The sequence below is a fragment of the Brachycentrus maculatus genome, unplaced genomic scaffold, assembly GCF_059751285.1.
Source record: "Brachycentrus maculatus isolate JH-2025_06_01 unplaced genomic scaffold, ASM5975128v1 h1tg000778l, whole genome shotgun sequence".
Lineage (NCBI taxonomy): Eukaryota > Metazoa > Arthropoda > Insecta > Trichoptera > Brachycentridae > Brachycentrus > Brachycentrus maculatus.
Window position 1 is genome coordinate 7,684 of NW_028281506.1, and position 27,363 is coordinate 35,046.

At 36.8% G+C, this 27,363-nt stretch overlaps 1 protein-coding gene across 1 annotated transcript in view; it reads right to left on the reverse strand.

The window, feature by feature from the left end:
- Positions 1 to 221: 221 nt before the first annotated feature.
- LOC148300237 (uncharacterized) overlaps positions 222 to 27,363 on the reverse strand; it is a 104,529-nt gene continuing 77,387 nt past the window's right edge. Inside the window, exons 17-21 of the mRNA XM_088275064.1 lie at positions 23,186 to 23,283; positions 9,529 to 9,803; positions 7,167 to 7,418; positions 2,994 to 3,153; positions 222 to 355 (exon numbers count right to left, since the gene is read on the reverse strand). Of these exons, the coding sequence (XP_088131190.1) occupies positions 222 to 355; positions 2,994 to 3,153; positions 7,167 to 7,418; positions 9,529 to 9,803; positions 23,186 to 23,283 (919 nt within the window). The remainder of the gene's footprint in view (positions 356 to 2,993; positions 3,154 to 7,166; positions 7,419 to 9,528; positions 9,804 to 23,185; positions 23,284 to 27,363) is intronic.

The following is a 27,363-nucleotide window of genomic DNA, read 5'->3' on the forward strand; positions in this document are numbered from 1 at the left end:
CATGTCCGTCCGGCAGATTTATCTGCACCATATTTCCAAAGCGACCGAGACAAAGCATTTATCGACACCGGCCCGTAATTGTATTATGAGTCCCATCCATCTTGACCCGGGCCTGCTTTGTTTGGTGACCTGTAGCGTTACTCTCGGACCAGCCTCCTAGAGGCGCGCCGCTTATAGCAGCACTTGTCCAAACAGTTTTTTTGCGGGCCGTCTATCGCGATCTAGTTGAGAATAGGGTCAACGGGGCGGGAGTCGAGAGAAGCTGGCGCCGAGAGAATGACCCAGTTACCATCACCCGCCGAGAGCGGAGCGACAACAGCTAAACTAGATGGATAAACGGACACGCGACACGAAGCTGCGACATTTGAACCTGATCTAAAACGTGAGCAGAATAAACAGCGATCTGGATAATAAGGAGACGTTCAAACTGATAAAATAAAAAGTTTTACGCCAGTTTAACAACTGCGCTATTATGACTTAAAAACGCGGGTTGAACAAAATTTCGGTAATTTGACCAAAAAGAGCTTTATCTTCAGGGTGTTTTAGAGTAAATTGTGAACTAAAGAGAAACAATTTCTTAGATTTTCACGGCGTTTGTTTCGTTATTGGTTTTAGGATATCATGCCGCTGTAAAGCCACTGTGCGTTTTGGGATATCATTAAAGGACCATGACTTAAAGAATTGTTAGCTTTAGCAAATGACATATGGCAAAAATGCATAACACATCGTACGGATAATAATCCCTGCAATCTCCAGTCCCGATACATGGCAAGGTCACGGGATAACGATTGTGTCGTCAGTTTTAAAATTATTATAAGACGTTTCCTATTTCCTTACGTTTAAAATATTTTTTTTTCATAATTTAGTACTAGAATCTTACAAATACAGTTTAAATATTTAAAACGATATTGCAGATTAATGAAAATACCGCTTCGCAATCAAAATGCAACATCTAGAAAAGTAAATCCATTCGATTTTTATTAAAATAACGAGGATTCTAAAACCATACGTTGCTTCAACATGAAAAATACGTAGAAACGTTTCCGTGAAGATAATGGACGCCCTCCATACCAGGTCAGCATTTTGCATCCAGGAAACAATACAGTACTAGGAACAGGTTGAGCGGCGGCTCTAGCTGTTGGTGTTTAACATATTGTTCCAACACGAATAGGAGATGGTCATGGACATAAACAAACTACGGAGCGCCGTATCGATGACTGGCAATTGGTAATGAGTAATTTCATTCTCGGGAGAACAGGGTGACCACAGGGCTCGGCTCTCGGCCATTAATATCGCATGACGCGCCAGCACCACATCGCCACCTTCCACCACAGCGGACCTTATTAGAATTAATAGGTTAAGACCTCATATAATAAATCATTAAAATGGTATTGATAAGCAAAAGTTGTGTGAAAAACAACGTATAGAAAGAGGCATTAGTGGCGAGTCCGCGGTGAACCCTATAGCGCGCAGCCGTCGCCCTGACCTAGAAAGGGCTCGGTGGGTACTACAGCGCGCTCACGATTTGTGTGTTAAGTCCAATTAAATTATGCCATACATCGTTATTTCCGCGTGATCCGCAGACAGAAACCATGGGAGAAGGATGGCCGTTAGGCGTCTCCGCACCATTGGCGGTCGTTACTCAAATATCCCCGCGAAGAACAACGAAACGCCAACAAACCTTCGCTAACAAATCATAATAATTGCGGAACCGTTTTAAAACAATGTTTGATTGATTTGTGCATCTACTTAAAGGATAAAAATTCATTATTATTCGCCAATCGAAGTAATAATTTTAGTAAATGACGAGATAAAAGTGGGGATGTTGTCCCGTGATTAGTGTCTCGCACTCTAAGCTAAGTGTTGTCACGTTCATCTAAATGGGTGGGTGTAGTTCAAGCCTACTCTACTACAACTTGATTCGTTATATAATCAAAGCGCCATTTTAGTGAAAAATCACCTCAAGGGCGCTTTATATATGTCAAAGCATAAATGGTGTAAAAGTTCGGAGCATAGTTTTAAAAAATCACATAGTCTGCATATAAAATTTATAATAATAAGCCGACAACGATATTTTAAAGCGTGCTATTTTGTTCCTCTATGCCTTTACCCATAAGACGACTATTTTTTTCTTCAGAAGGCAAATCAATAGAATATTTATTTATCGATGGGGTTTTTATAAATATAGTCTTCCGTTGCAATGTTAGATTCGTATCCCACGGTAATACAGACGACAGAAACAGAATGGAAATGTTCCCGTGAAAGCTCGGAGCTTTTTAGGAGATACATGAAACAGCTACCGACGGGTAACTGTTGCGGCGGATAAAATCCTCCTATGGATATTATTATGCAGATGTATCTGTACTAACTTATCGGATAATCCTCATCAGTGAGCGCAAACAACTTTCAAACCCAATTATAATTATAAATACAGTAGAAAAATACATTTCAAGCAGCTAGTAGTCTCATTAGTGCTGGCCGTTTATGGAGTAGGTACTGAAGTTGTACGTTTCAAATTCTGCCGAAACCGAATTCCGATACTTTTTTTGGGGTTCAGGATCGATGCTCTCTGAATCACCAAAACAGTTCTTGTTTTATTTCATCAAAAGGAACGAAGCGATCGTTTTTATTCTCATTTAAGTAATCGGCGAATAACATTTACTGGTTCTTCTCAAATCAATATTTAAGATGAGAATTATCAATTCGAAGATTTTTTTTAATGTTCGGGTCAACATATTTATTTATTTTATTATTGTCCGCCACCGTAGGTCTTGGGTTTGTTTCCCGAATTCATTTTATTTTTTCTTTCGTCTTATTTTACATTGAGAATTTTTACGGCTATCAAAAGCTCAAAGATTCGACGAGAACGAGAATGAAATCAGAATAGTATAAAAATAACTAGGACAATGTTGAACTTGTTAGATAAGATCGGTTCGTGACAGTCGAGGGGTGAGGGGGGGGGTAGATCTCCAAACTTGAGGCATGTCTCTTACTTTTAATCCAGTTAGGACTTTCTTTGGTCCTGTGGAATCCGTGACTGGGCCCCCCGATGGGGCAGAGGACCGGTTCAAGTTTGGCAGCGAAAGCGAAATGGGACATGCCTCCGCACCCGGTACGTGAGTCCGGGAAATTATTCCAGGCGACGGGAAAAAACTGACCGCGCAACGAGAAATGGTCGGAATAGTTTGCCAAGAAGCGAAAGAACAAGTAACGACGGCATGTTTCCAAATTATAAAAGTTTATTTTTTAACTTTACCAATTAAAATAACTTTGAACTAAATACGTCTGACAACATAGAAATAAGCAAGTATTTTTATCATTAAATTATAAATGAAAACACTTGTTTTTCACCACAAAAGTATTGTATTCTTAAGACTAGTTTCGAAAGCTTCAGATACTTCCATCTATCTTTCATCTGTCCTTTATATTAAAACCCGTAGATGGAACTAGTCGTAACAATATAATAGTGGTAAAAAAAAACGAGCGTTTTATGTATAATTTAATCCTGTTTTACCACAAAGTGAATGCCGAAACAATAAGTAACATATTTTTATAATGTTTCTTCTTTTAATAGTTATTTTTACAGTTTATTTAAAACGCTAATAATGGTGGTATTTTACGAATTTGTAGCTCTATAAATTATGCTTATTATTATTACTATCAACCCTAATCTACACCCAATGTTGCATCGTATCGAATATCTCGATTGATTATTATTAGAAAACAAGGTGATCAGTCAAGCATGAAAATAAGATTTTTTATACAATATGAAGAACCCATATTTCAATTATTTGATACTGAAGAGAAAGCATGTATATATGTATAAAATTAAGGGTATTTGCATAATTGATGTATTATCATATGTTCCTGAAAAGACCGTTCACCTAAACGTAACAGATTGAGGAACTCGAGGCTTGTGGCTGGTAATGTAATTAACATTAAGTAATGACCCCAGTCGTGATGTGCATTGTAATTAAAGTCGTGTTATTTAATTTAGCTTAGCAATGATTTGTGGGGTACTTACTAACTTGGTATTATTAAAACCCTAACACAATATATGCATGACAAACAAATAAAGTCGAATGAAATAATTCCTAAATATATATTTTTTAACATCTTATCTTTCACTATATGAAGAGAAAAAAACAGCTGAATGAAGTCATTTATTTTTTTTTAATGCATTTATTTTATCAACTTTGTACAAAAAAGGAATATGGAAGTCTGGGCATTCATAAGGCATAAGATCGGGCATTAATTGGCTTAAGTAACCACTTTATACAGTTAGATTACGCATTTTTATCGATTGTTCCGCGGTATGATCGATAATCCTGAAATTATCCAGAGCATTGGTCTGTATGTTCCCGATAGTTACCTAAGACAGCGTCGGCATAGATTGTTTCACATTCCTATACACAGGACCAACCTGCCGATGGTTATGCCTGTAGGAAGAGCTACCGCTATGTTGAACAATATCACATTGGATATTGATCTGTTCCATGTGTCCGAAGGAGTTTTCCGAAGCGAGATTCTTCTACACATTTAACAAGAGTCTTCTTGTGTAATTTTTAATTTGTTTTTTTTTTTAATGTATACGCCTTAAATGTTTGTTTGTAATGTATATATTAATTATTGAATAAATTGAATTGAATTGAATTGAATTGAATAGACTTTGACCATTCTACCCATATTGCCTGATTCCTGAATGTAGTATTTATAGGTGAAGTGATAAGCTTTCTTTCCCTAACCATAACAACGTAGAATTCTTTCTTATTTATTTTCATCTACTAGAAGAATCCTGACACGTTACTTCAATTTATATATTTCTAACTTGATTTTTAACAATATACCTACATATGTCTTTTGTTTGATTGCACTCGAACACTGGATTTAACCCCTGAGGGTGATATATCAACATATATTAAACAAATCAATGTATTAACTTTTTTGACATCTAAACATAGATAAAGAAATTTGGGTTTTTACTAGGCATATGACCTGTCAAAGACTGGTTACGTGATCATTTTACACACGTGCAATATTCACCATTCTACCCAATATTGATAACAACACAATATTTTTAGAACTCCTACATTATTCCTTTATATGTTGTTAAAAATATTAACGTGTATTAAGAATGATGAAATACTAAATTGTGTAATTAATTTTCCATTTTTTTGTAGACACTCGAGGATTTCTGAATAAGACTCATAACTGCCTTACAACACGATCAAAATATTAAAATCGCGATAATTGGCTACGTAATAAAGGACGCCGAAAATTATATTTAAGATGAAAATGCTCCCCCGCTATGAGCGTGCTTCGAGCCAGTTAAGTGGGTAAAATTAATAATACCCTTTATTAACAAAGACGTCTATTTTAATTATTTGTTGATTAAAATTAAATTAAATTCGAATGAAAGCGGTTGAAATACGCCTGTCTGTACAGATTTTGAATCAAGTCATATAAATGACATCAAATAAAATCAAATCAGACCTATTGGATAAAAGAGAATTTTTAATATAATTTCTAATTTTAAAAAAAAACTCGTTTCACGAAAGAAAGCTCAAAATTATACCCTCATTGGCAAGCTTTCAGTGTAGCGTGCTTATGATCCTTTTGCTTTTTGCTCTTTGAAAATTCAAAAAAAATAAAACTGTCAAAGTCAGAAGTGGTGGGAGTAAAAAAGGATAAAAATCATAGTGATACATTCAATGAAATAAATAATGTAAACTTTTTTACTAATTTCATAATTTTATCATACTCTGCGGTTAAAACTCTCCGGAACGGAATGAAGACTAGCATATAACCCTAGTCTGCTAGTATTTTTAATTTATTTTTTTTGTAAAGAAAATTTTAATTTTTAATACATTCCAAGATAGACCTAAGCGGCCAGTTTTTGGAATTAAGGAACCATTTAATGTAAGTGCTGATCGAACTACAGACCTCTGGACTCGAAGTATCGGACATTACCACAACATCACAACCAAGAATCCCATCGCACAATTGAAAAAATTATTTTAGTATTAAATAACATCTTTGAGAACATTATACGAACGTGAAGAATATGCATTGTATAATACATTCATTGCGGCAAACAGATAGACACCCCTGCAATCCGACTAGAATAAGCCATTACTTAGTATTATCCTGCGCTATAAATAAAATTCTAGTTTAGTATTAATAGACGGAAAATGCAAACGCAAGACGGTCAATCTGCATGATCACTGGACATCGCGATACGTGTTCCTACGATTGCGTCAGCTAAATGCACTCAGTATGTGCGACCACCGTTCTGACGGATTAATCAGTCCATCGGACTGCTGACTGCTGCCCGCTGACTGTGTGAACGCTATTTCCACTAATAATATGCGCGATCGTATCGATTCGCAGCCTACTCGAAATACATTTGCACAAGAATATTATTCTATGGAAAGGAAATAAAGGCGGGAAATCTAAGAGAAACCATTACTTCTTCTATTTCTTAAAGATATTATTTTATACAAAACGCGCGCTTTTTAGTATGATACTCATCCAATGATGATGATGATGATGATGATGATGATGATCAATATTTCACGAATTGTTTCTGGCACATTTGCTTTTCAATTGGTCAATTCAAGATTTACGTGACCTATATGATGATGGGAGACTATACCATTATTTATGCGCTTAATTATAAAAAAATGTTTTAAATCAAATCACATAATATCATTTTCTAGCTATTATTTTAACAGAAAATAAAACAGTAATTATTTAAAATAAAATGATTCCTGACCCTATTCAATAAAAAATTTGAAATACATATAAATAAAACTAATAACAATTAAAAATCTCGATACATCGAACATTAAAAGCCATCGTGTAGACATGATAAAAGACAGATAACAGCTGGTATCAGCTGACTGTCGAAAATAACAGGACGCAAATGCTTTTAAAAGAATTTCGATATGTTAAAAAAAGAGGTTGTCAAACACCATTCAAGAAAACGAGTAATTACACGTTGGATTCCTGATCAATCATTAAAAGCCTTCACCCTTACTTCTCTCTCCGCAACTACATTCTTGATACCGTTTTCTATCCTTTCATTATCACCTTGAAATGTAGTTGTAAGTTCATTAGCAACATTTTAGTAATAGTCAGTTATCAAGAGAGCTCAGCTCGCTCACCTGCATCTTCTGCCTTCTCCTCTCGAGGTCTCTCCTCCTGGTCTCCAGCTCGCCCCAGCGCTGCAGCAGGCGCCGGGTGGCCTCGTCCTCCCCCGCGCCCCCGCCGCCCGCCTCCTCCTCCACGCACGCGGCCCAGTCCACCACGGCCGGGGGCGCCTGCTCCTCCGCCCCCCTCTCCCCCTCCCCCACCTCCTCACCAGCCCCCTCCCCCTCGCTCAGGCTGGCCTCCATCAGGTCCGAGTCTCCGCTTGACTGCGAACAAAATTAATTTATTTTAGGTTAATTTGAAGGATATGAGATTTGGAATCGATGTGTGTTCAGCTGCGATCGAAACTGGTTGGGATTCTGGATTACTCCTTGAGGTAGTATTTTACGAAAATGGCGCTTTATAATTATCCAAATTATTGTTCATTATTATTACCCTTAAATGTGAGGGCAAAGGGTTCCAACTCCCTTCCAGTAACAATTTATTTATTATTTATACATAATCATACACATAATTACAAATTACAATAATGTGCCTCACCGAGTTTTCCCATACCGAGGGCACATCTTTAAATTCTTCTTCTTCTTCTTACCCTTATCCGCACTCAATGGTGCATAGGGATCTGCATCGTATTGACACACTGTTATCATGATCGTTACTTACATGTAGGTAAGGTAATCACTTCTGCGTTTTAGAGTAATATGAAATAAATATTCGAGTGTAAAATCACTAATATTAATTTTCACTCATCCCTTGGGAATCAAACCCGGGACCTCCAGCGCTAACCATTACACCACAGAGGCGGACTTACTCTTACAATACTTATAAAACTATATGAAAGAAAGTTGTACAGAGGCATGCAATCAAATACGCATGGCCGAATGATGCGATCTATTTCCGACCTACACACCTCCATTTTCCATTTTTGAATAGCTCTTTTATACTAAGTTTCTTATTTAAATGACTTTATGTATAATGGAAACAGGTTGTACAAATTAATTGCGAAATAATCAAAGTTATTTCGACCAAAAGAGGTATTTGTACGGTTCAATAAACTATACAAAGTTATATTTTGATACACGATGTAGGTACACCGCAAAAAATACAATCAAGCAAAAATAAAATTATGAATAAGACTCTTTTTAAATTGGCAGTAAAGTTCGGAGATTGAAAGCGCCTGCTGCGAGGATGGAGAAAAGGACCGGCCGAGAACAATTTGCCCCCAGACCAGAAACCATGACAGAATTGTGAAGTCGTAAACATGGAGCAGTTTCGTGAGCTCGCTCGGCCGACCGCAATGGCTTTTTAAAAAGACATACCCTGACCGTGCGGCGGTGCCTTCAATGGTTGCGCAATGCGTTATAGGTTTAGCACTTCGGCCTGAAGGTTAGCAGCGTTCCCGCCGGAGGAGCCCGAGAAAATCGCGAGAAATTATCGCCAAACGTCTGGGAATGCATCGAGAAATATTTAAAGAGAGTATTTGCGTGAGCAAACATCACTCAGACTGTCAAATGACATAATACAAAGGTACAAAAAAACAGAAGACGTTTAAAAAGTTATTGCTAAAACGTAATAAGAAAAGTTTTTTTAGTTAACACAAGAAACCATTTTTGATTCGTTTTAAAATTAAGGAACATGCTAAAAACATTGTTTTGCAAAAATATAGTTAGCATCTGATCACATAAAAAATAAACACAATTTTTTTCTTTCAAATTTTGTGTGACATTTCTTGGTGGAACTGCATTTCATATAACATAATAAAATGACAACTATATATTTTTTTCCAAATATATTCTATTTGACCTGTGACCGCGTTTCGTCGTTACCGACATCGCCAGTCTGGTGATGTCAGTAACGATGAAATCTGGTCACTGATCAAATAAAATATTATTTATGAAAAAAACTATCCAGTTGATATTTTATTATATAGAAATAATGTAGCACCAAATATACTATCCGCCTCCGTAGTGTGGTGTTAGCACGTTTGGCCGCCGTGCCGAAAGTCCCAGGTTCGATTCCCGAGAGAAGGGGCAACATGAATACCATTTTGTTCATTAATTCATCAAAATTGATCAACGATGAATTATGGGAATTTTGATATGTTCTACTCGACGTTGTCAGCACTGCGATCGCGTGCATAGTACATAGTAAGTCGATATTTATGACCCGATTTTAACATAATTCGTCTTGAACTTGAGCTTTGATCTTTCCCTTTTCCCCTTTTTCTTCCTCCCGCCCCTCTTCCAGGTATTTATATTTAACGACATTTATGAAATTTTGTAAATGGAATGTTACAATTACCTGTTTTTTGTTACTCATTATTGTACAACTGTCCTGTTAAATTTCCAAATAAATAAATTGTTCCGAGCTACTCACGTTGGTTCTCTCCCGGACGCCGCCGCCCGGCTGCGCCTGCACGACGCTGACGTACTCGGGCACGCCGTCGGCGGACAGGCGGCTCTCGAGCGCAGGCGGGTCCGTGCCGCACAGGAACTGCGTGCCCAGGAACAGCAGCGCGCGCGCGCGCACGGCCAGCTGCGCGGCCTCGGGCTCCAGCGCGCGCGGCGCGTACCAGCACACGGCCACGCCGTACATCAGCGGCGTGAAGCCCGACAGCTGCGTGTCTTCCGGCAAGCGGACCAACTCGTAATCTGAAACAATATCCAATTTTCAATTTATTCAAAAAATTGATACATATCGTCCTCATACAGGAGAAAATGACCAAATGCATTTTTTACGAAAACGCGATTATTGACTATTTGACATCTTACTAGCTTAATGTTGGCCTAGAAAAAATCTCGAAACGATTTTAAACTTGGAAGTATAATATATTGACTTGTTCAAAATGAATAACTGCATTGATGACATAAGTGTAAAAACGGTTAAACGGCCCTACTGAACATTTTACGTTTTGTTAGTTGGTGACTTTCTCCTGTACGACTACGATATATCCATTACAAACAAAATATTTAAGGCGTTAACATTAAAAACGAGAGCAAGAGGACTCTTGTTAAAGATGTATAAGAATCCCGCTTCGGAAAACTCCTTCAGACACATGGAACAGATCAATATCCAATGCGATATTGCTCAACATAGCACAGGCGTAAGCATCGGCAGGTTGGTCCTGTATATAGGAATGTGAAACAATATATGCCGACGCTGTCTTAGGTAGCTATCGGGAACATACAGACCGATGCTCCGGATAATTTCAGGATTATCGACCATACCGCGCAACAATCGATAAAAATGCGTAATCAAATACACATTCTTTCTAGTCTCTAAACTATTTATATATTCAATGTTCTATATTCAGATCTCTACCCCACACGATGCCTGGTTTCTACCTCTTCCTCTCTTCCCTTCCATTATCCCTTTTATTATCGTGGTGATAAGGTCATACCGCAGTATATGTGGAGGTCCTAGCCAAAATGTTACATTACCAATATTGCACAGAAATACCTTAAATGCAAATCTGTTCTGTTTACTGTATTCTATCGAAATCTAATTGAAAGTTGCGACAAAACGTGACCAATCCTGTGTTAAACCAATATGAAATCCAATGTAACATTTTTACAAGCTAGAATTCCTGATTACTTAAAAATAATATATAATGGATGGAAATGTAACGTTTTGGCGAGGACCTCCGCATATGTCCTATCATATTATTTTTTAAATATCATTTTTTATTTCGTTCTTCTTTTTTTACCTATCATCCAAATGACTCGAAAATCTAGCTACAACTTATGCAACATCAATTATGATGTCCCTATTTAGGCTCATTAAAAGTTTTATAGCCTATTCCTACTCCGAATTGGGTTAGTATAATTTCATGTAATTCATTAGTGAAAATTCTAGGCAAAAACATATGCTTTCGCTCTTATTTAAACCTCTTCGATCGTCACTCTTTCCATCCAGCTAATAGCTTTCATCCTTCTCTTAACACTCGTACTAGAACTCGAACGCTTTTTATCTTTCTCTATCCGTCTTAGTCATCGTCCAGGTTTTGCTACCATAAAGTGCTATACTCGCACTCCTGAAATGTGTTTTCATAAAATTCTTCTTCAATTTTTTACAGTTCGATCCAGCCCATTCTGGTGTTTATTTCACCGATGCATCTGGACTCCTCTGTGATTGCGTGTTCGATCGATTCCAATGTTCTATTTTTAATAAATTTTGGATTGTCTAGATTCTTGGCTAGCTTTTAAATAAACACTGAATCCATGAAATACAGCGCCCTATACATAACTGGACGCCAGATAAAGGTTAAAAAAATTCCTTAACACTTGTCTTTTTCAGGGTCAGAAAATTAAATATTACAATAAATTGCAACCAGCAAAAATTATGCAACAAATAGGAGTTCATTTGACTTAATTAGGCTAATTCAATATGCGATTTAAAAAAAAACACATAATAATTAAATTATGTATATTATTTCTTTTGATAACATCTACTTCACAAATATTCAATGTATTACAGTCTAACTCTTATAAATACTGAACAAAATATTTAATGAAGAAGTAAGATCCGATAGATACCTTCATACGTTCATAGGAGTTAATAGTGAAGGCAAATATGATATTTATAAACAACATCCATTCAAATGGTAGTAGTCTCGAGTGGCAATCAAAGAGGAAAAAAACGTCGAACAGCATCATGTTAATTTGATTGTGTTGCAGTGAATTCGAAGTAACTTAAAAATGAACGCTTCGCTCAGTTCCGAACCGCAATAATACATAAACTTCCATACGCATCCCCTCCAGGGGCAGTCAATACCCATTACAAACCTACAGACGAATAGATCTGTTGTATTTTACGCCAGCAACACGCATTACGAGAATGCATTAATAATGAGAAATCCCGAGTAACGGTAGTGTTATTATTTTAAATAAAAAATACGGGTATTGTTAAATAATTTGAAGCCAATGTCCATAAAACATGGACAATAATTACACGCGCATTCCTCGAGAGTCGAGTTTAACGCCGAAGATATTTCACAACGAAGCGTAATTTGTTAGATGGAGGAGGGAGGAGGGCAGCGACAAATGGCCGCCACCTCCGCTCCGCAAGTCCACCCGGCCGGCGCTGTGACGGATGGAATGCCCAAAATGTAACGGCCGCGGCCCTATCGCGGACACCTCGTGCCCTAGGGCGCGACTTTTTGTGCAACATTCAATAGCTCTGGCTCCGCGTACCTCGGATTGTTTATGGGCGACCGGCCGGCCCGCGTTATGACATACAAACCGCAAGTATCATGCGCGGACACGCATCCGACATGAGCGGAGTGCTCGCCGTGCTCGCCGCTCCGCTCCCCGCTCCGCGCTCTGCGCTCTGCACTCTCCGTGGGAGCGGACAGCCCTTCGAGCCGACCGACCACACATTATCGTAAAAGGCGTTGTAAATGTTCAAATTACTTACGTGTGTGAGCTTTATTTTACTGCGAGGCGAGCTTGCCAGGACAGAACCCTCAATATTATTGGCAAACGATTTAATTCGTCCCTCCTGAAAAGCTATCCTCGGCGGATTCATATCCTATTCTATGGGTAAGCAGCCCGGACTTCCCTAGCCATTGTTGCTTTTATTCTTATTCCACCTATTATTCCTCCAACATTTCGTTTTCTATATAAAATCACCCTTAACTCCTTCACTTGCCTCATCTGTATAATGTAAAATATACCACTCCAAGAAACCAAGAATCTGGAGCGCTGGACTAGCCAACTTGCCTTCGTGTGATTAGTAATCATGTTAACACTACATCGATTCGGTGCCGTTTTCACCAACGGATGCAGATAGGAAGCTACATTGCTGTACTACAATAGTTATCACAATCAAACTGTTTCAACTTCGTTCCTGATATTGTACGTGGAAAAGCCTTGCCGTAACCAAAATCCCGGTGAACATTTAGTATCGAGGAAGATGATACAATGTCATGAGTCACTTCTGCTTAAAGATAATTAATACAAATCCATTTTGCGCAGTCGTGTTACATCAATTTACAATTTGCATTTCGTGCACCAAAACAAATATGGCCGAGACCTTGAGTCAGTATACTCGTAGTGAGTCTCCGGCCCGTTATTTGAACATGCAGAATCGATAGACTCCGATAATTTATTATTATTACTAATGCCGACTGCTGATCGCATGAACACTTTACCATCGCGTCAGGAAACATAGTTAATAGTTCCAGAGAAGACTTACTGCCGGGAAACGCACATGTGTCATGACAGCTATGCAACGTGGAATTCCAAGGTGACTTGTCGAAAACTGAAGAGATGCCCAGACTTCCATATTCTCCTTATTCTATGAGAGAAACATCTCATCATAGAATAAGGAGAATATGGAAGTCTGGGCATTTACAGGGCTTACAGCCTGTCATTTGAGCTTTTTGAGCATCTCTACATTTCTTTTTATAAGAGCCAAGCTCAAATGCACACAGCGATCCAAGGGAAGCTCCATGCTTGCTATATATGCCTTGGTAAAGCCTAAGAGACAAAATAAGAAATTAGGAAATTAGGATCAGAACCAAAATAGCGGCCATCACGGATCGCGTAGCAAAACTGAAGTGGCAATGAGCAGGACATGTTACGAGACAAGACCCCACAAGATGGACATCTAAAATTTTGAGATGAAGACCTTGGAAATACAAGAAAGGCGTCGAAAGACCTAAAAAAAGATGGTCCAACGACATAGCCGCTGTGGGGGGTAAAAACTGTCTGCAAGCAGCAACCGACCGAAAAAAACGGAAGGATACGGAAGCCTATATCCAGCAGCGGAGGAAAGAAGGCTAAAGAAGAAAAGAAGAAGACCTGTCATAGGCCGGTTGTGTGATCACTTTACACACATGTAACATTTACCATTCTACCCATGACAACCACATTACTCAAATTTTTGGAAGTCATAGGTACTTATATGATCCATCTCATGACGTCAGGTGATTGAGTTCCCAACAGCCGTCTATGATTTAATTTAGAAAGCTTTTATTTGGACACTCTCAAAATGTGTCTGGCGAACCCTTCCCCTTGTGATGGCTCAATACAGTGTAACGCTCATAAGTTATTTAAAAGAATATAGAAAATTGAGTTACAGTCGACCGCCAGTCGCGGTCAGCAACCACATAGTACCTTGTAGAACTGATTCAATGTTACAGAAGATGAAAAGCCTCTAAGCGGGTACGGAGGTGGTCATTGTACGCGCTATACGCAAAACCCAAAAACGTCTCTAAACCCCAAAACAAAACCAACGTCTTGAACCAACCTATAGATATCTATTCATAATTGTATTATCCTCCAAGTATGATATATGAATGGTTTAGATTCATGTAACAATAATTAATTTTGGAAAAGGGTTCCGAGAGACTGTCATAAATAACATCCGGGCACCTTTGTTGTCCCGAAACATAAAACGATACTCGAATGAGATTTGGCAAAGGTTTTTAACGAATAAATAACTTTTATTTACGAATGTCCCTTCAAGGGCGAATTAAATGTCAACATATATAGGTAAACGAACCAACCTCTCGGTGATAAAACAAAATTAAACCAAGAAAAATATATTACTCCAACCCAAATCGCGTGCTAAAAATAAATAAAATATCAAGATATTTATTGATATTTTAAGGTAGATAAAGAATAAAATGGAAGTCTGGGTATGTATCGGTTTACGACCTGTCATAAGCTTGTTTAAGTGAATACTTTATACACGTGTAACAATTACCATTCTATCCATGATTTAGAAGTTATATCTATGCTTCAATTGGACCTCCCTTTACATGCTAGACCTTTGACACCACCATCTATTGTTGGATTTTTTTTAGCAGAGACCTTCGTTAAATATACGAGTATGTAAGATTTTTCCCGAATTATTTTACATGTCAAATATACGCGATAATTGAAAGAACGTTGACATATTGAAAACACATGGCATAACCGAAAACTTTTTTTCTGCTTTTCGTTACGAAGAGAGAAAGGAAAACCGAGGAAACAGTTGGCATGATCAAGTATTTCAAATATTAAAAAGTGTTCAGGTCAGGAGTCGGAATAATCGGTGGGTATGTATGAGGAGATACGTTAATATAGAAGAGATGAAGATTGTTTGCAAGAACAGAGCGGTGTGGCATTCTAATCTCTCTACCTACCCATGCAGAAGAGCAGCGTGACGGTCAATAAGTTATTTAGCTTTTTATTGCGTTATTTTTTTTTTGTAAAATATACTGAAATAAGGCGCATATGACCAGGGCAACAGAGCAGAGAAGCAGTGCTGAAGCATCGATGGCCTAAAGGGTTAGGTACAGTAACAAAGGAGGCTGTTCTCGACTCGTGATGGGACTCACCTTTGCAGGGGTCACTGGGTGCGCAATAACTATATGCAGTAATAATAGATGGTCATATTAACTGACGGGTATGGCAAACCAACGTTCATTATTTTTGCTAGACGGGTATCGTGTATACATTACGCAAATACTTTGCACAAATATTCCTATTACGGGTCGAAACAAGCAAAGCACACATGGTCTTCGAATCAAAGAAAAAACATTGAAGATCAATTACTTTCAATATTTGTGGAATGAAAAAAACACTGTGAAAACGGTGTTTTAAAAAAATGGTGTTTAAAAGGGCATAGTGTTTCTAGGGATGGAAATATGGATAAAAGTATATAAAATAGAGTTAGTGCTGGGAACAAATCGCAACAAATCAGTTAAACCAAACAAATATCTAACAGCGGAACCTTCACCAGTGGAGTCCTGGTACCAAGCTTAATGTATGGAAATGAGGCATGGACTTATCAAGAAAGGATGAAAGTATCGATCACTCAAACGAATGTGCGGCAAACGACGTGTATTGATTTATTCTTCAAATTTATGGACTGGCTCCTTTCAGCATAAAACAAAAAAAAGGCGTTTAGGGTAGTGAAATATTGCCCAAATGCTGTTGATATAATTGTCCTGATGAAGAGACGATTTCGTCATGAAATTTGGGTAAATGGTAATATACTAATACGATAAACATTTTTTAAATACCTGATCACAAAGAAAAGGTTTTAAATACTATAAATAATAATTACAATGACACTAATGTATTTTAATGATTATTTTTTATAAAATTCTTTTACAGAACAATATCTTTGTCATGAAGCAATATCTTCCATTAAAGAAACAAAAAAAACTAGTGATACTGGTCATGCTTTGTACCCTTGAACGCTGTTTGAAATATTAAACTAACTAGGTTAAAAATAGGTGTTGAAACACAGTTTACAAAATTGAAGGTTTACTACGTGTTCCTGGCATTCATTACACAGATTATAGGAGTTCGGCGGGCAGTCCGGCGGGCCGCGCAGTCTGTACCGCCAGCCCATATCCGCTGATGGTTTCGGCCTACTTGCGGGTACCAGCGCACGCCAATCAACACATTCCTGATATCGGCGCAGAGTTCAGGGGGCCCGAGCGGATGGGAACGCGGACCGGGGCTCTCCCACGCGGCCGGGGAGACGACTGCTGATGGACAAACGCTATATCAACACGCCACTTACTATGGCAGGAGGATCAAACAACTAGTCACGGAAAAAACACTAACTGCTGTAAACTAACCACATATTACCACCTACATATTTACGACATAAACTTAGTTTTCAATACCGTGTATTATAATCGTGCAGAAGGTGTCGAGTTCGATTCCCAGGGGGATCAAAGTGATTTTTCACTCTAATATTAATTTAATAATATTTTGAGTATGTCCAAATACTTTTTTTTAAGTTTCTCTTCTCACTAATGAGAGTATTTTTTACATTTTCACATCTTATTAACATTATATCAACATAATTGAAGAAGAATATGGAAATATCGATATTTACAGGGCTTATAAAGTCTGGGTATTTCCAGACCTTATAACCTGTCATAGGCTGGTAAAGTGATCACTTAACCAGCCTATAACAGGTTATATATAAAAGGCCTGTAAATAGCCCAGACTTCCATATACTTCTTTCAAATTTTAACAGGATTTGTAAATACGGATAGTGTAAAGCGTCAACAAGTTTCAATTACAATCAAATTGGTTTTGACAACAGTTGGTTTTGACAAGGACTAGAGATGGAAAGCTTATTATTTACTTTCAATTTTAAAAAGAGGAAGACCGAGAAAAACATGGCACGATCAGGTATTCCAAATACTTGAAAGTGGTCAGGTTAGGAGTCGTAACAATCGGCGGGTATGTATGAGGAGATGCATGAATGTGGAAGAGGCGAAGAATGTTTGCAAAGACAGAGTGTTGTGGCGTTGTATTCTCTCTGCCTACCCCTGCGGGGAAGCGGCGTGATGGTTAGTTAGTTAGTTAGTTTTATATCAAAAAATCTCGATGACTCCAAAAATGTGATTATTTATTTACATTACAAATAATAAAGGGATTTATCTAGTAGAATGTTTCACAAGGACAGGAGGAGATATTGGCGAGATACGCGAACCGGCTGCGGTGCGCGCAGATGGATGCGGCTGTAGTACGGTGCAGCGCAGGCAAGTAGTCGAGGAGAATGGCTAACGGTCCCGCCTTCGCCCACTTCCCAGGAGGGCCGAGGGGTTCAATGGTTAACCGCCCGCAATAAGGCCGCGCGTGACAAATGCCATTCCGGGCCGCGGCCGATGTCCCGACACTCGGCTAGTGGATAATGGACCGAACGCCTATCCGACGAGATACAGATAGCCCGTAATATCAGACGACCCGATAGTGCTCCAACTCGACAACTGCAGCCACTACCGAATCTATGGAAATGCACTAATTTGCCAGGTATGCCAAAGCGGTCAGGTTAGGAGTCGAAACAATCGGCGGGTATGTTTGAGGATATGCATGGACGTGGAAGAGGCTAAGAATGTTTGCAAAGACGTGCGAGTGGAGTGGCGTTCTACTCTCTCTGCCTACCCCTGCGGGTAAGCAGCGTGATGGTTAGTTAGTTAGTTAGTTAGTTTTAATAAGTATTAAGACATTCTTCTTGAAATCAACTGTCTGGGTGATCTTTTTTTATAAATTGCTCAATTGGCACATTGATTCGCCGGATTGCTGGAACGTAAACGTTTCAGAGTTCCCATGAATCACCAGGACTCCTTAGCGCTTCCCACGAATAGAACGAAAAGTTCCTATATTTATCCTTCATCGAAATTTGTTAACGATGAATATGGGGATTTTGAAATATTCAACTCGACATTGTCAGCGCTGAGATCATTTAACATTCTTAGTCAATTTATTGATTTAGCGTTTAATTTGTAGAACTCCATTTTAATTTATGTAACGTAGAACGGGGCTACTTGAACTTTGATGTTTTACTTGAGCCCAGTACAAAAAATAATTACATCTGTATATGGTCTACAATCATGAACTTATTGACATGATTCATTGTTTCCCTGACAGGTGACACTTATTGTCACGATACGTTCATTATTGTAGACCAAATACAGATTTAAATCTATTTTTTGTACTGGGCTCAAGTAACACATCAACGTTCAAGTATCCCCGTTCTACGGTATTAATTTTTAAATCAAATACATTCATTTGAAAATGCCATAACTAGGCGAAACAATTGTCGCAATATAAATTTTTACGTGTTTTTTTAATAAAATACAACTTAGCAGACAAAAAATCTGTGTTTGATTTAAAAATAAATACATAAATTCTTAGTAAACACTGATATCGTGATGTGTCCCTTGTTTCGAAGAATTTGTCTTTGACTTGAGCTTTGATCTTTCCCCTTTTTCTCCCTCCCATCCCTCTTCCAGGTATTTTTGCAAATGATGAATTTTGTAATTGGAACAGCACAAGTACTTGTACTCGTATATGTGTAAAACTTCATGTGACTGAACTGTCAAACTCCCAAATAAAATAAAACAGACCCATATCAAGACAGTATCATCATTTATGATTACAATATGCGCAACGAATGCAGTAGGTAATATAATAATTATTGGCATCGTAGTCGATATGCAGAGACGTCGGAATTATTGACACCCATAGCGAAACACGAGTTTTTATGATATATGAATCTCCCAGCCAATAAAATCTACAGCTATATGACCGTTACAGCGAGATAACTACATAAACACTGTCATAAAATATTTGTCAAAAAAAACACGTGGGCCAATATTAAAACAGTACACAAAAACCGGGCAAAATGATAGTGCGAACAAACGTATAAGTTTTTCCTCGGCAAAAGATTTTTATTGCTATCACAACATAGATAGCTGAGAAATTCTATTGAAAAGGGAGTTCGAAGGTCTGGGTATAGACAAGACGTAGGCACTGACTGTTTTTAATTATCACTTTATTACGTGTAAAATTTACCATTCTACCCATGATTGATATACATCCCTTATTTTTAAATACATGCAAGATTCTATCCGAATTTTTTCACATACTAGGAGACCCCTGAAAATATGCTTTTTCATTTTTATGAAGCTTATAATTTCACCAGTTATTTTATTCGGAACATTTTGAGTGCGTTCAAATCCTTTTTTTGTCGTTTTTACTTTTTGTATCCGACTTCCATATTCATCTTTATCTTAGTTAAGATGTCAATATTCTCCATACACGTCGAGATATCATTAAAAATCTAAGTACGAATAACCCCTAAGTGGAGCAAATCTAGCATTAGGATGGACTAAAATATTGCGGACTCGATATAAAACAAGGGGGTAACTCGTTACAGGATAGTGGTATAATAGTTAGCTTTCAAGCACGGCGGCGCCTAAAGTAGCGGTAGTTGACACTTCCTTCGTTCATTTCCAGTCCATGTTTGGTGCAGGATCGACTCCTGCAGACAAGGTGGACACTCCTTAGCCTGCCGACCCGTATGGTGAGAACCTCGTCCCGCTACTCCGTGGTCCGGACGAATTTCGCGAACTAATAAATCGACAAAGCGCTCTCTCGGTCGAAGCTAACAGCACGTGAGAAGATATTGCGCAATCTATGTCTGGACGAAGAAGGAATACGTAATGGCGATGAAAACGCTATCAGGATTCAAATGCCAGCGGAGTGTATGCAGATAGGTGCAGATAATGGGAACACACTAACGCGCGAGGCGGAACTGGCGGGTTTGCGAATTGCTCGGGCGTCGGTGTCTAATGAAAATGATACGTTTGCGATAATGTAACAAAAAGTCATTCAGTTTTTGAAACTGAAATATATGCATTAGTACAGTTTAATATAACATTGTACGCAAAATAACAACTTAGCATAAAATATTACAAAAAAAATTGTTTTAATTCTAATTTATAAATTTGTCGAATATTAGAATATCTCCAAATTATTTCGCAACTATTTAAGGATAAAGGTCTCTAAATCCTATTTTGCAATTTTCAATTCGAGATAAGAATGTACATATTTTCAAATAATTATCATTTATATTCAACACTCATTCGATTCACATGCCCAAACCATCTCAACACTTTTCTTAATTTTAACTATATTTTAAATTACTAAAATACTATTTTTAAACTTATTTGAACGCTTTTACATATAATACTATACTAAAAAATCTAAATAAATAAATAAAATACAGATTACATGTTTCGTAAAGCATCAGTATTTTTAACGATCGTAGACGGATTGAATAAAAATGAACGATCACGGATAAAATCGATATTATTAGCTCGATTTTATGAGGAATGGAAGCCAGCTTCGTCCGTATCTTATCGAGGTGGCGAGCACTAAGGCCGCCTCGACATTACAGATTGGCGCTATCCGTTCACACCAGTCATATAGGAGGCAATAAATTGGCCACATCACGGCGACAATGAACTCTCGGGACAGCGAGCCGCCAGCCCTCGATGCGACACGTTAGGATTAAACTGATTCGGATGCAGATTTACTGTACCGAGAGATGCTTAGCCTATTACTCGTAGTGTCGTAAATTCCATTTATTCTCTCGTCTCCGGACTCACACTCGCGTTCGGCCGCATCAATTAGGAAATACTTCAGATTACGTACGAAGACATGGCCGTTTAACTATTGCCGAAGGGAATTTCTTCTACTGTGTATTATTTCAATTTATGACGGACAACAATGATGATTAAACGAATAAACCTAACAATTTAACTATGAAACTTGAATCGCATCGGTATTTCTTTAAGACTATTTACGAATGTAATTATTGCAAAAATTCCTAGGTTTTTCATTCCATCTAAGGATAGCTAAGTATACTCGTACACAACACTATATCATAAATTATACAAAGATTTATTTTTATAAATATTTTGAATTTATCGCCCACATTGTCAAAGGTGTTTGAATATAATTTTTTATTAGATTGTTTGGTACTGACATTTTTTGGTGGCAATGTAATTTATTTCTTTCTTATTTTATTTCTTTAAATCTATTGTGATATGTGATTTCGATGCATTCTGCATCATTTTCAAACACTTTATTGGCGTTTAAAATGATGCGGGATGCATCGGAAAACGTATCACATTTGATTTTGTGGAATAGTGGTATTCACCAAGTAAAACTTGACTTAAAATGGAATATATATTACCACAAAGTGACTGCCGAATCAATTAGTAAATCAATTTTTCCCCTACGAGAGTTGTCTTTTAAAGATTTTTACTAAATTCCAAAGCAAGTATCAAAATATGACTTGTCTATAAGGTCCGTTAATTCACTTTCACGCGGCAAGCGGTAGTCTAGTTCCCGTTCAGTAGACGCTCGCACCCACCCCCGCCCACGGGAGAGTCGGGAATCGGGAGACCACCAGGAGAGCTGTCACGGAGCGCGTGAGGTCCTCGCCAACGAGGATAAAGGGCTCTAAACTCTTAACATATCGGGAGAGGTTATGTATCACGGGCGCACGCGGACGAGAGATTAATAAATACGGCAGTGGTGCGATCCGCGAGATGATTGCGTATCGACGATGAAAAACAAAAGAGGAAGAAGCAACAAATATTACGTATATTGAACCGTTTTTGGTCGCAATAATTTTAGGCATCTCAATATTCGACATAATTGTGACCCTAAAATATCATAATTATAAATTAAGACACAATTTACGATTCAATACAATGCAGTTAAATTTTTAACAGCTGTTTCGCCCTGAGATTATCAAACCATATGGAAAAAAAAACAGTAGTAAGGTGTGTAGGCGGGTAGCTACTACTACTACCAAGTTGGCAACACTGAACTACTGCTACTATCAGGTTGACAACACTGAGCGGATTCAACAAAAGCAGCCAACCGGAGCGCGGGGGCGAGAATCGCCTGCCATCGCTTGATTGTTAAAGAACGTATATTTTAGCTTCATATTTCATTAAAGTTCAATAATCAATTAGATAAATTATAATAAGTTAATATCAAATCGTTAACAAATCGTGTAAGAATTTTATATCAATAAACAAACTGTAAGTAAACATTTCTTTTAAATATCCTGCTCTGGCTTCCCGCACAATAACACAAGCACGAGGTGCCCAAATTGGTGACCTCCGTTATAACACACGCATCAGGTGACCATAGGTGTTTGAATATGAATATAAAAAACTAACTAATCATCACGCCGGTTTAACGCAGGGTTAGGTAGAGAAAAAAGAAAGCCACACTAATTTTTCATTATAAACAATCTTCGCCTCTTCCGCATTCATGCATCTCCTTTTACATACCCGCCGATTATTCCGACTCCTAACCTGACCACTATTATTTGAAATAATAACTAAGTATTTGAAATAATTGATCATGACAACTTTTTCTTTGGTCTTCTGACTGTATTATCAACCACATTCGCTTCACAAATTTATTTAACTTTTCTTTCTTCACTCATTCTATCCAAATACCCAAACACCCTCAACACACGTTTCCTAATTTCATTGATAATGCTTATCTCAGCCTGTGCACTTCCCTATTACGGAATATGACATTATGATATCAAAATAATTTCATAACTAGTAACTTAAATATTACCGCATGATACTTGAAACTATTTCATATCATTTAGATATTTACACAAAATTACAAACGAAAACATGACATTGTATGGGAATTATGGAAATATATAATACGTTAAAGGTGTGTCGACGTACCTTCAGCTGGATCTAACCTCAGCAGGTCACCTTGCAAGTCCAACGGTTCTAGGAGATTCATCAACTTGGCCAATTTCTCCCAGGGATCAGATTCACCACTGAAAATAAATACATACGTCAATATTATTACATGTATATATTATTGGTTATATTACATTACATAAAAGTGGTTAACGATTATGAACATTTAGAAAGACAACTTTAAAAAAACAATCTAGTTATGTACGTCAATCGATTTATCATTGTACCACCAAATTTTAAAACGCTTTGCATAAATGACACTTTGTATATTTGACATTTTCAGCGAGCTAACGATTTATCTTATACTGGTCAGAAATCGAAAACCAATTAAATAAATATTCGTAATTTGCAGAAATACTTAGAAATAATAGAAATACAACAGCAAAAACTGTCGTTTTATGGATGAAGTTTAAGATTTTAAGAGTTTAAGAGTTAAGTATATATTTTTTTTACTAGTGTCGTTGAAATATACGTCAAAAGTAACGAAACAGGCTGCGCGTACATTAATTTTAACTGCGTGGGATACAGAGCCAGGTATTTTATTAGAAAATATATTTTAAACCGGCTACGGTAAAATTTTACTAGAAATCGTTTTTTATTTTATTTAATCCAAGGATCTATCAGATTTCTGTACTTCTGTATAAAATATTCATTACATGGTCAGTTTTTAACGAGAATTGTGAAAACGGTATGCGAGTTTTAATAATAATCACTGAAACGACGTGACAATGGAACCAAATTTCAAGAAAACGAAAAGTTAAAAAATATATATATATATATTAATCGTAAAATTGCAATATTTATTAAATAAGATACTAGCTGCGTTATCTACGTTATTTGGCCTGGTGTTCTTGGGGCCACTGAGTGCGGATGAAAGACGAGGAAGAAGAATAAGAAGAAAGATAGTTGAATGGAACAACTTGTGGGGTAGACCAGAATGAGGGAACCCTGTCAAAAATGTTTATTTATAGCTGTCCGGGAAATTATAAATAGACAATAACTCTAGTAGTCAATCACCGATGGCGGAGTAGGTAAGGTTAACGACGTGGCCTATACTGCCCGGACGGCATTACTTCCTCCTCCAAAGTGAACCAGCACGCAATCTGCAGGACCACGGCCGTTGCTCATTCATCATGCTAATACGTATTCTATTTCATAGTTTCAACATTAAAATATCTAATGTAGCGTTTATTATATTACGTACCAGCCTTTGTGAAGGCATCCACATAACAAATCAGTTGCGTATATAAATTCAACTGTGCTGTAAGTTCATACATTGAAAACTAGATTCAGGGAACATGAATTATGTTTAAGAAATATTTTTTCAGGGTTCGCTAACCATTTTATAGATAACGATCAGCCATACAACAACAAAAACGTAGAAATCTTAAAAATTATTCATACGAAAAGTCATAAACTGCAACATTTTGAAGCAAGAGTTTCATAAAAATATAAATAATAATAAATCCATAATTAATTATATGATTAAAAGTGTTCTTGATATAAGAGTATGGAAACCTGCTTTTATTTCTTCAGTTAAGAAAAACTGCAAGGAGCATTAGCAGAAGAGCCCTAAATGTCAATGCTAATTATTGATTTTATCAAACCACTAGTTTGAGACTATAATAAGTTAAAATTAAATATGAATGGAAATCAAATAAAATGTTTAAACTCGATGTTTTTCATATTTTCTTAGTGCGTTAAAAATTGTGTTATTTTTTAAATGTATGCCTTACTATCCCACTTCTATACATAATTGCAGGGTTATGCAATTTTGTGGAACTTTATATATGATATGCTGATTTTATAAAGCTCATATAATTTAAATTGTAAATCAAACTTTTTTTGACATGTATGTGAGTAACAAAATAGAGTAGTATTCTTTGATAAAATAAAAACTTTTCGAGATTAAACGCGAAATCTAATAACACTTTTATGTGTAGAAATAAAATATTTATGATTTAATTATATTGGTTATGCTTTTATTAGGTATAACTTTGTGTAATACCACTTTTTTACACACTTTTTTGTGACTACCGGTTTCGGTAAAAAATCCATCATCAGGTCATTAAAATAAAAATAAAATACTTACGATTTGACATTTGTATAAAAAAAATTTTTTTGAAAGAGAGAAAGACAATGAATCACAATGAAAATATTTTCAAAAGTGGACTGGAAGTTAAATTTAGTTGGTTATTTATTGTAGGTAAGTCTTTATTGATTGCTTTACTTATTTATAATTTTTCTGGATTATCTAAACAAAGGCCAGTTTTATTTACAAGTAAAATTTCTATACCCGTTAATTTATAAAAATTATGGTTTTCAGATATAAGGTGATTAGCGAATTCCGAAAAATTATTATTAACGAACTCTGATATTGAATTCACTTGTAACTGAGTAATTTCAACGTTACTGTTAATGCCAACACCATTAGTCAGTGAGGAACATATTTTTATTAAAAAGTGACAAAGATCAATATGATAAATAACCATCGAATATAAAATCCAGGTGGGCAATTCGCAAGAAATATAACGTGATTCCATTAGCATATTTTCAAAGTTCTGCCCACACAATACAAATCGTTAAAAAACTAAAAAGTAATAAATATTGGCGATTAAAAAGCATTAAGCGGCTACGAAAGTCACAGCAGCTCGGAGCTTGTCAACGACTTCATCGCAAACAAGGGTAAAAAAAGGTAATAAGATTAATTCAACCTGAAATTGAGTCAAGTTTTATTTTATTTCTATCGTTATAAAAGTACCGCTATACACGAGATACGATGCTCCGACGCGTCGAGCAGTGAGTGACATAATAAATAAATAAATAAAATATAATATCGAAGTGCTTCCGTAAATATATGAGCGAGATGTGGTTCATTTCATACCATTACAAACATGAGACTCCTTAATTATAATACTTGGTTCAATTCGAGTCAGTCATAACACAATTACGATATGCAAATAATTATTTCATCACGTTGGATAATGTGAGTAGATAATCGGCGTACTTTTCCATCGATACAAACAATTTACTTCGAATTCACCACCAAATCACAACCTAAATTATTCCAGCTTTCTTCAACAATCGTCTCATAATATTTTACAATATACTCGTTCATACGTATATTGTACATATTAGGTGAATTTGATTTAAGTAAGTCATTGGAACATAAACTTCATACAAAATCTTCTTCTTTCTTTTATCTTTTTTCATCTTCATCACTCATACATTAATAATAAAATTACGACTATCGTTGGAGTCTAAAGTAATAAATTTAAACGTCATAACGAGAATATCCTATTTATGTTGAACGCATCGGGAATCATACCTAACACTTCATTGATGGTATACAAACATAAAAATAAACAATCAAACAAGTTATATACATTATAAACAAAGAAAAATTTTAAAAAAGAAGTGACGTTTTTAATGACATTTTGTAATAAAATTTATTTACAAAACAGTACAAATTAATATAATTACATCCAAAATATGGTACTACATAATTATGCTAAAAATATTATGGTTAAAAATGTTTGAAACGAGGATGTTTAAAAACGCATAGGAAAAAGGGAGACTATAAGAGAAATATTTAGAAACAGTACTTGGGCTATTTTATGAAGGGAGAAAATGAGGAAATATGTAATACGTATTATATCACAAGACAAACGCAGCAAGACGTTGTGATCTTGGCTTAGACCTTGAAAGATTGGCTTGAGCAACTGTTTAGACTGCAGTCATAGTGAATATTGATTAATGTACAATGACAATAACAAGAAAAATCGTCTAAAAGGTAATTATAATAATACATTGCCGGAAAAGTTTTATTAGATTTAATTTTTCCCGGTCGCACGTGCTCGAAAGCCAAAAGACCGCGACAAGTGTAATTTGAAGTTCCGAGAACCGTTGGTCATTTGCCTTTGACAATGAATTCGGCAATGCCAGACGGCCGTAATATAAAACCTCCGGCGCAAGTGTAACGGTCGGGGCATTTACCAAATATCGGACGGACTCGCGGCAGTAATGGAATGGCTGCGCGGATTAGGCGAGATTGGAGATACATTTCTAACCGCAACACCACTCGGGTGAAGGTCGCTCCGAGGTAATAACGCTTCTTCTATATTATGCAATATAGTTTTTCTTCCTCTACGTGCCGG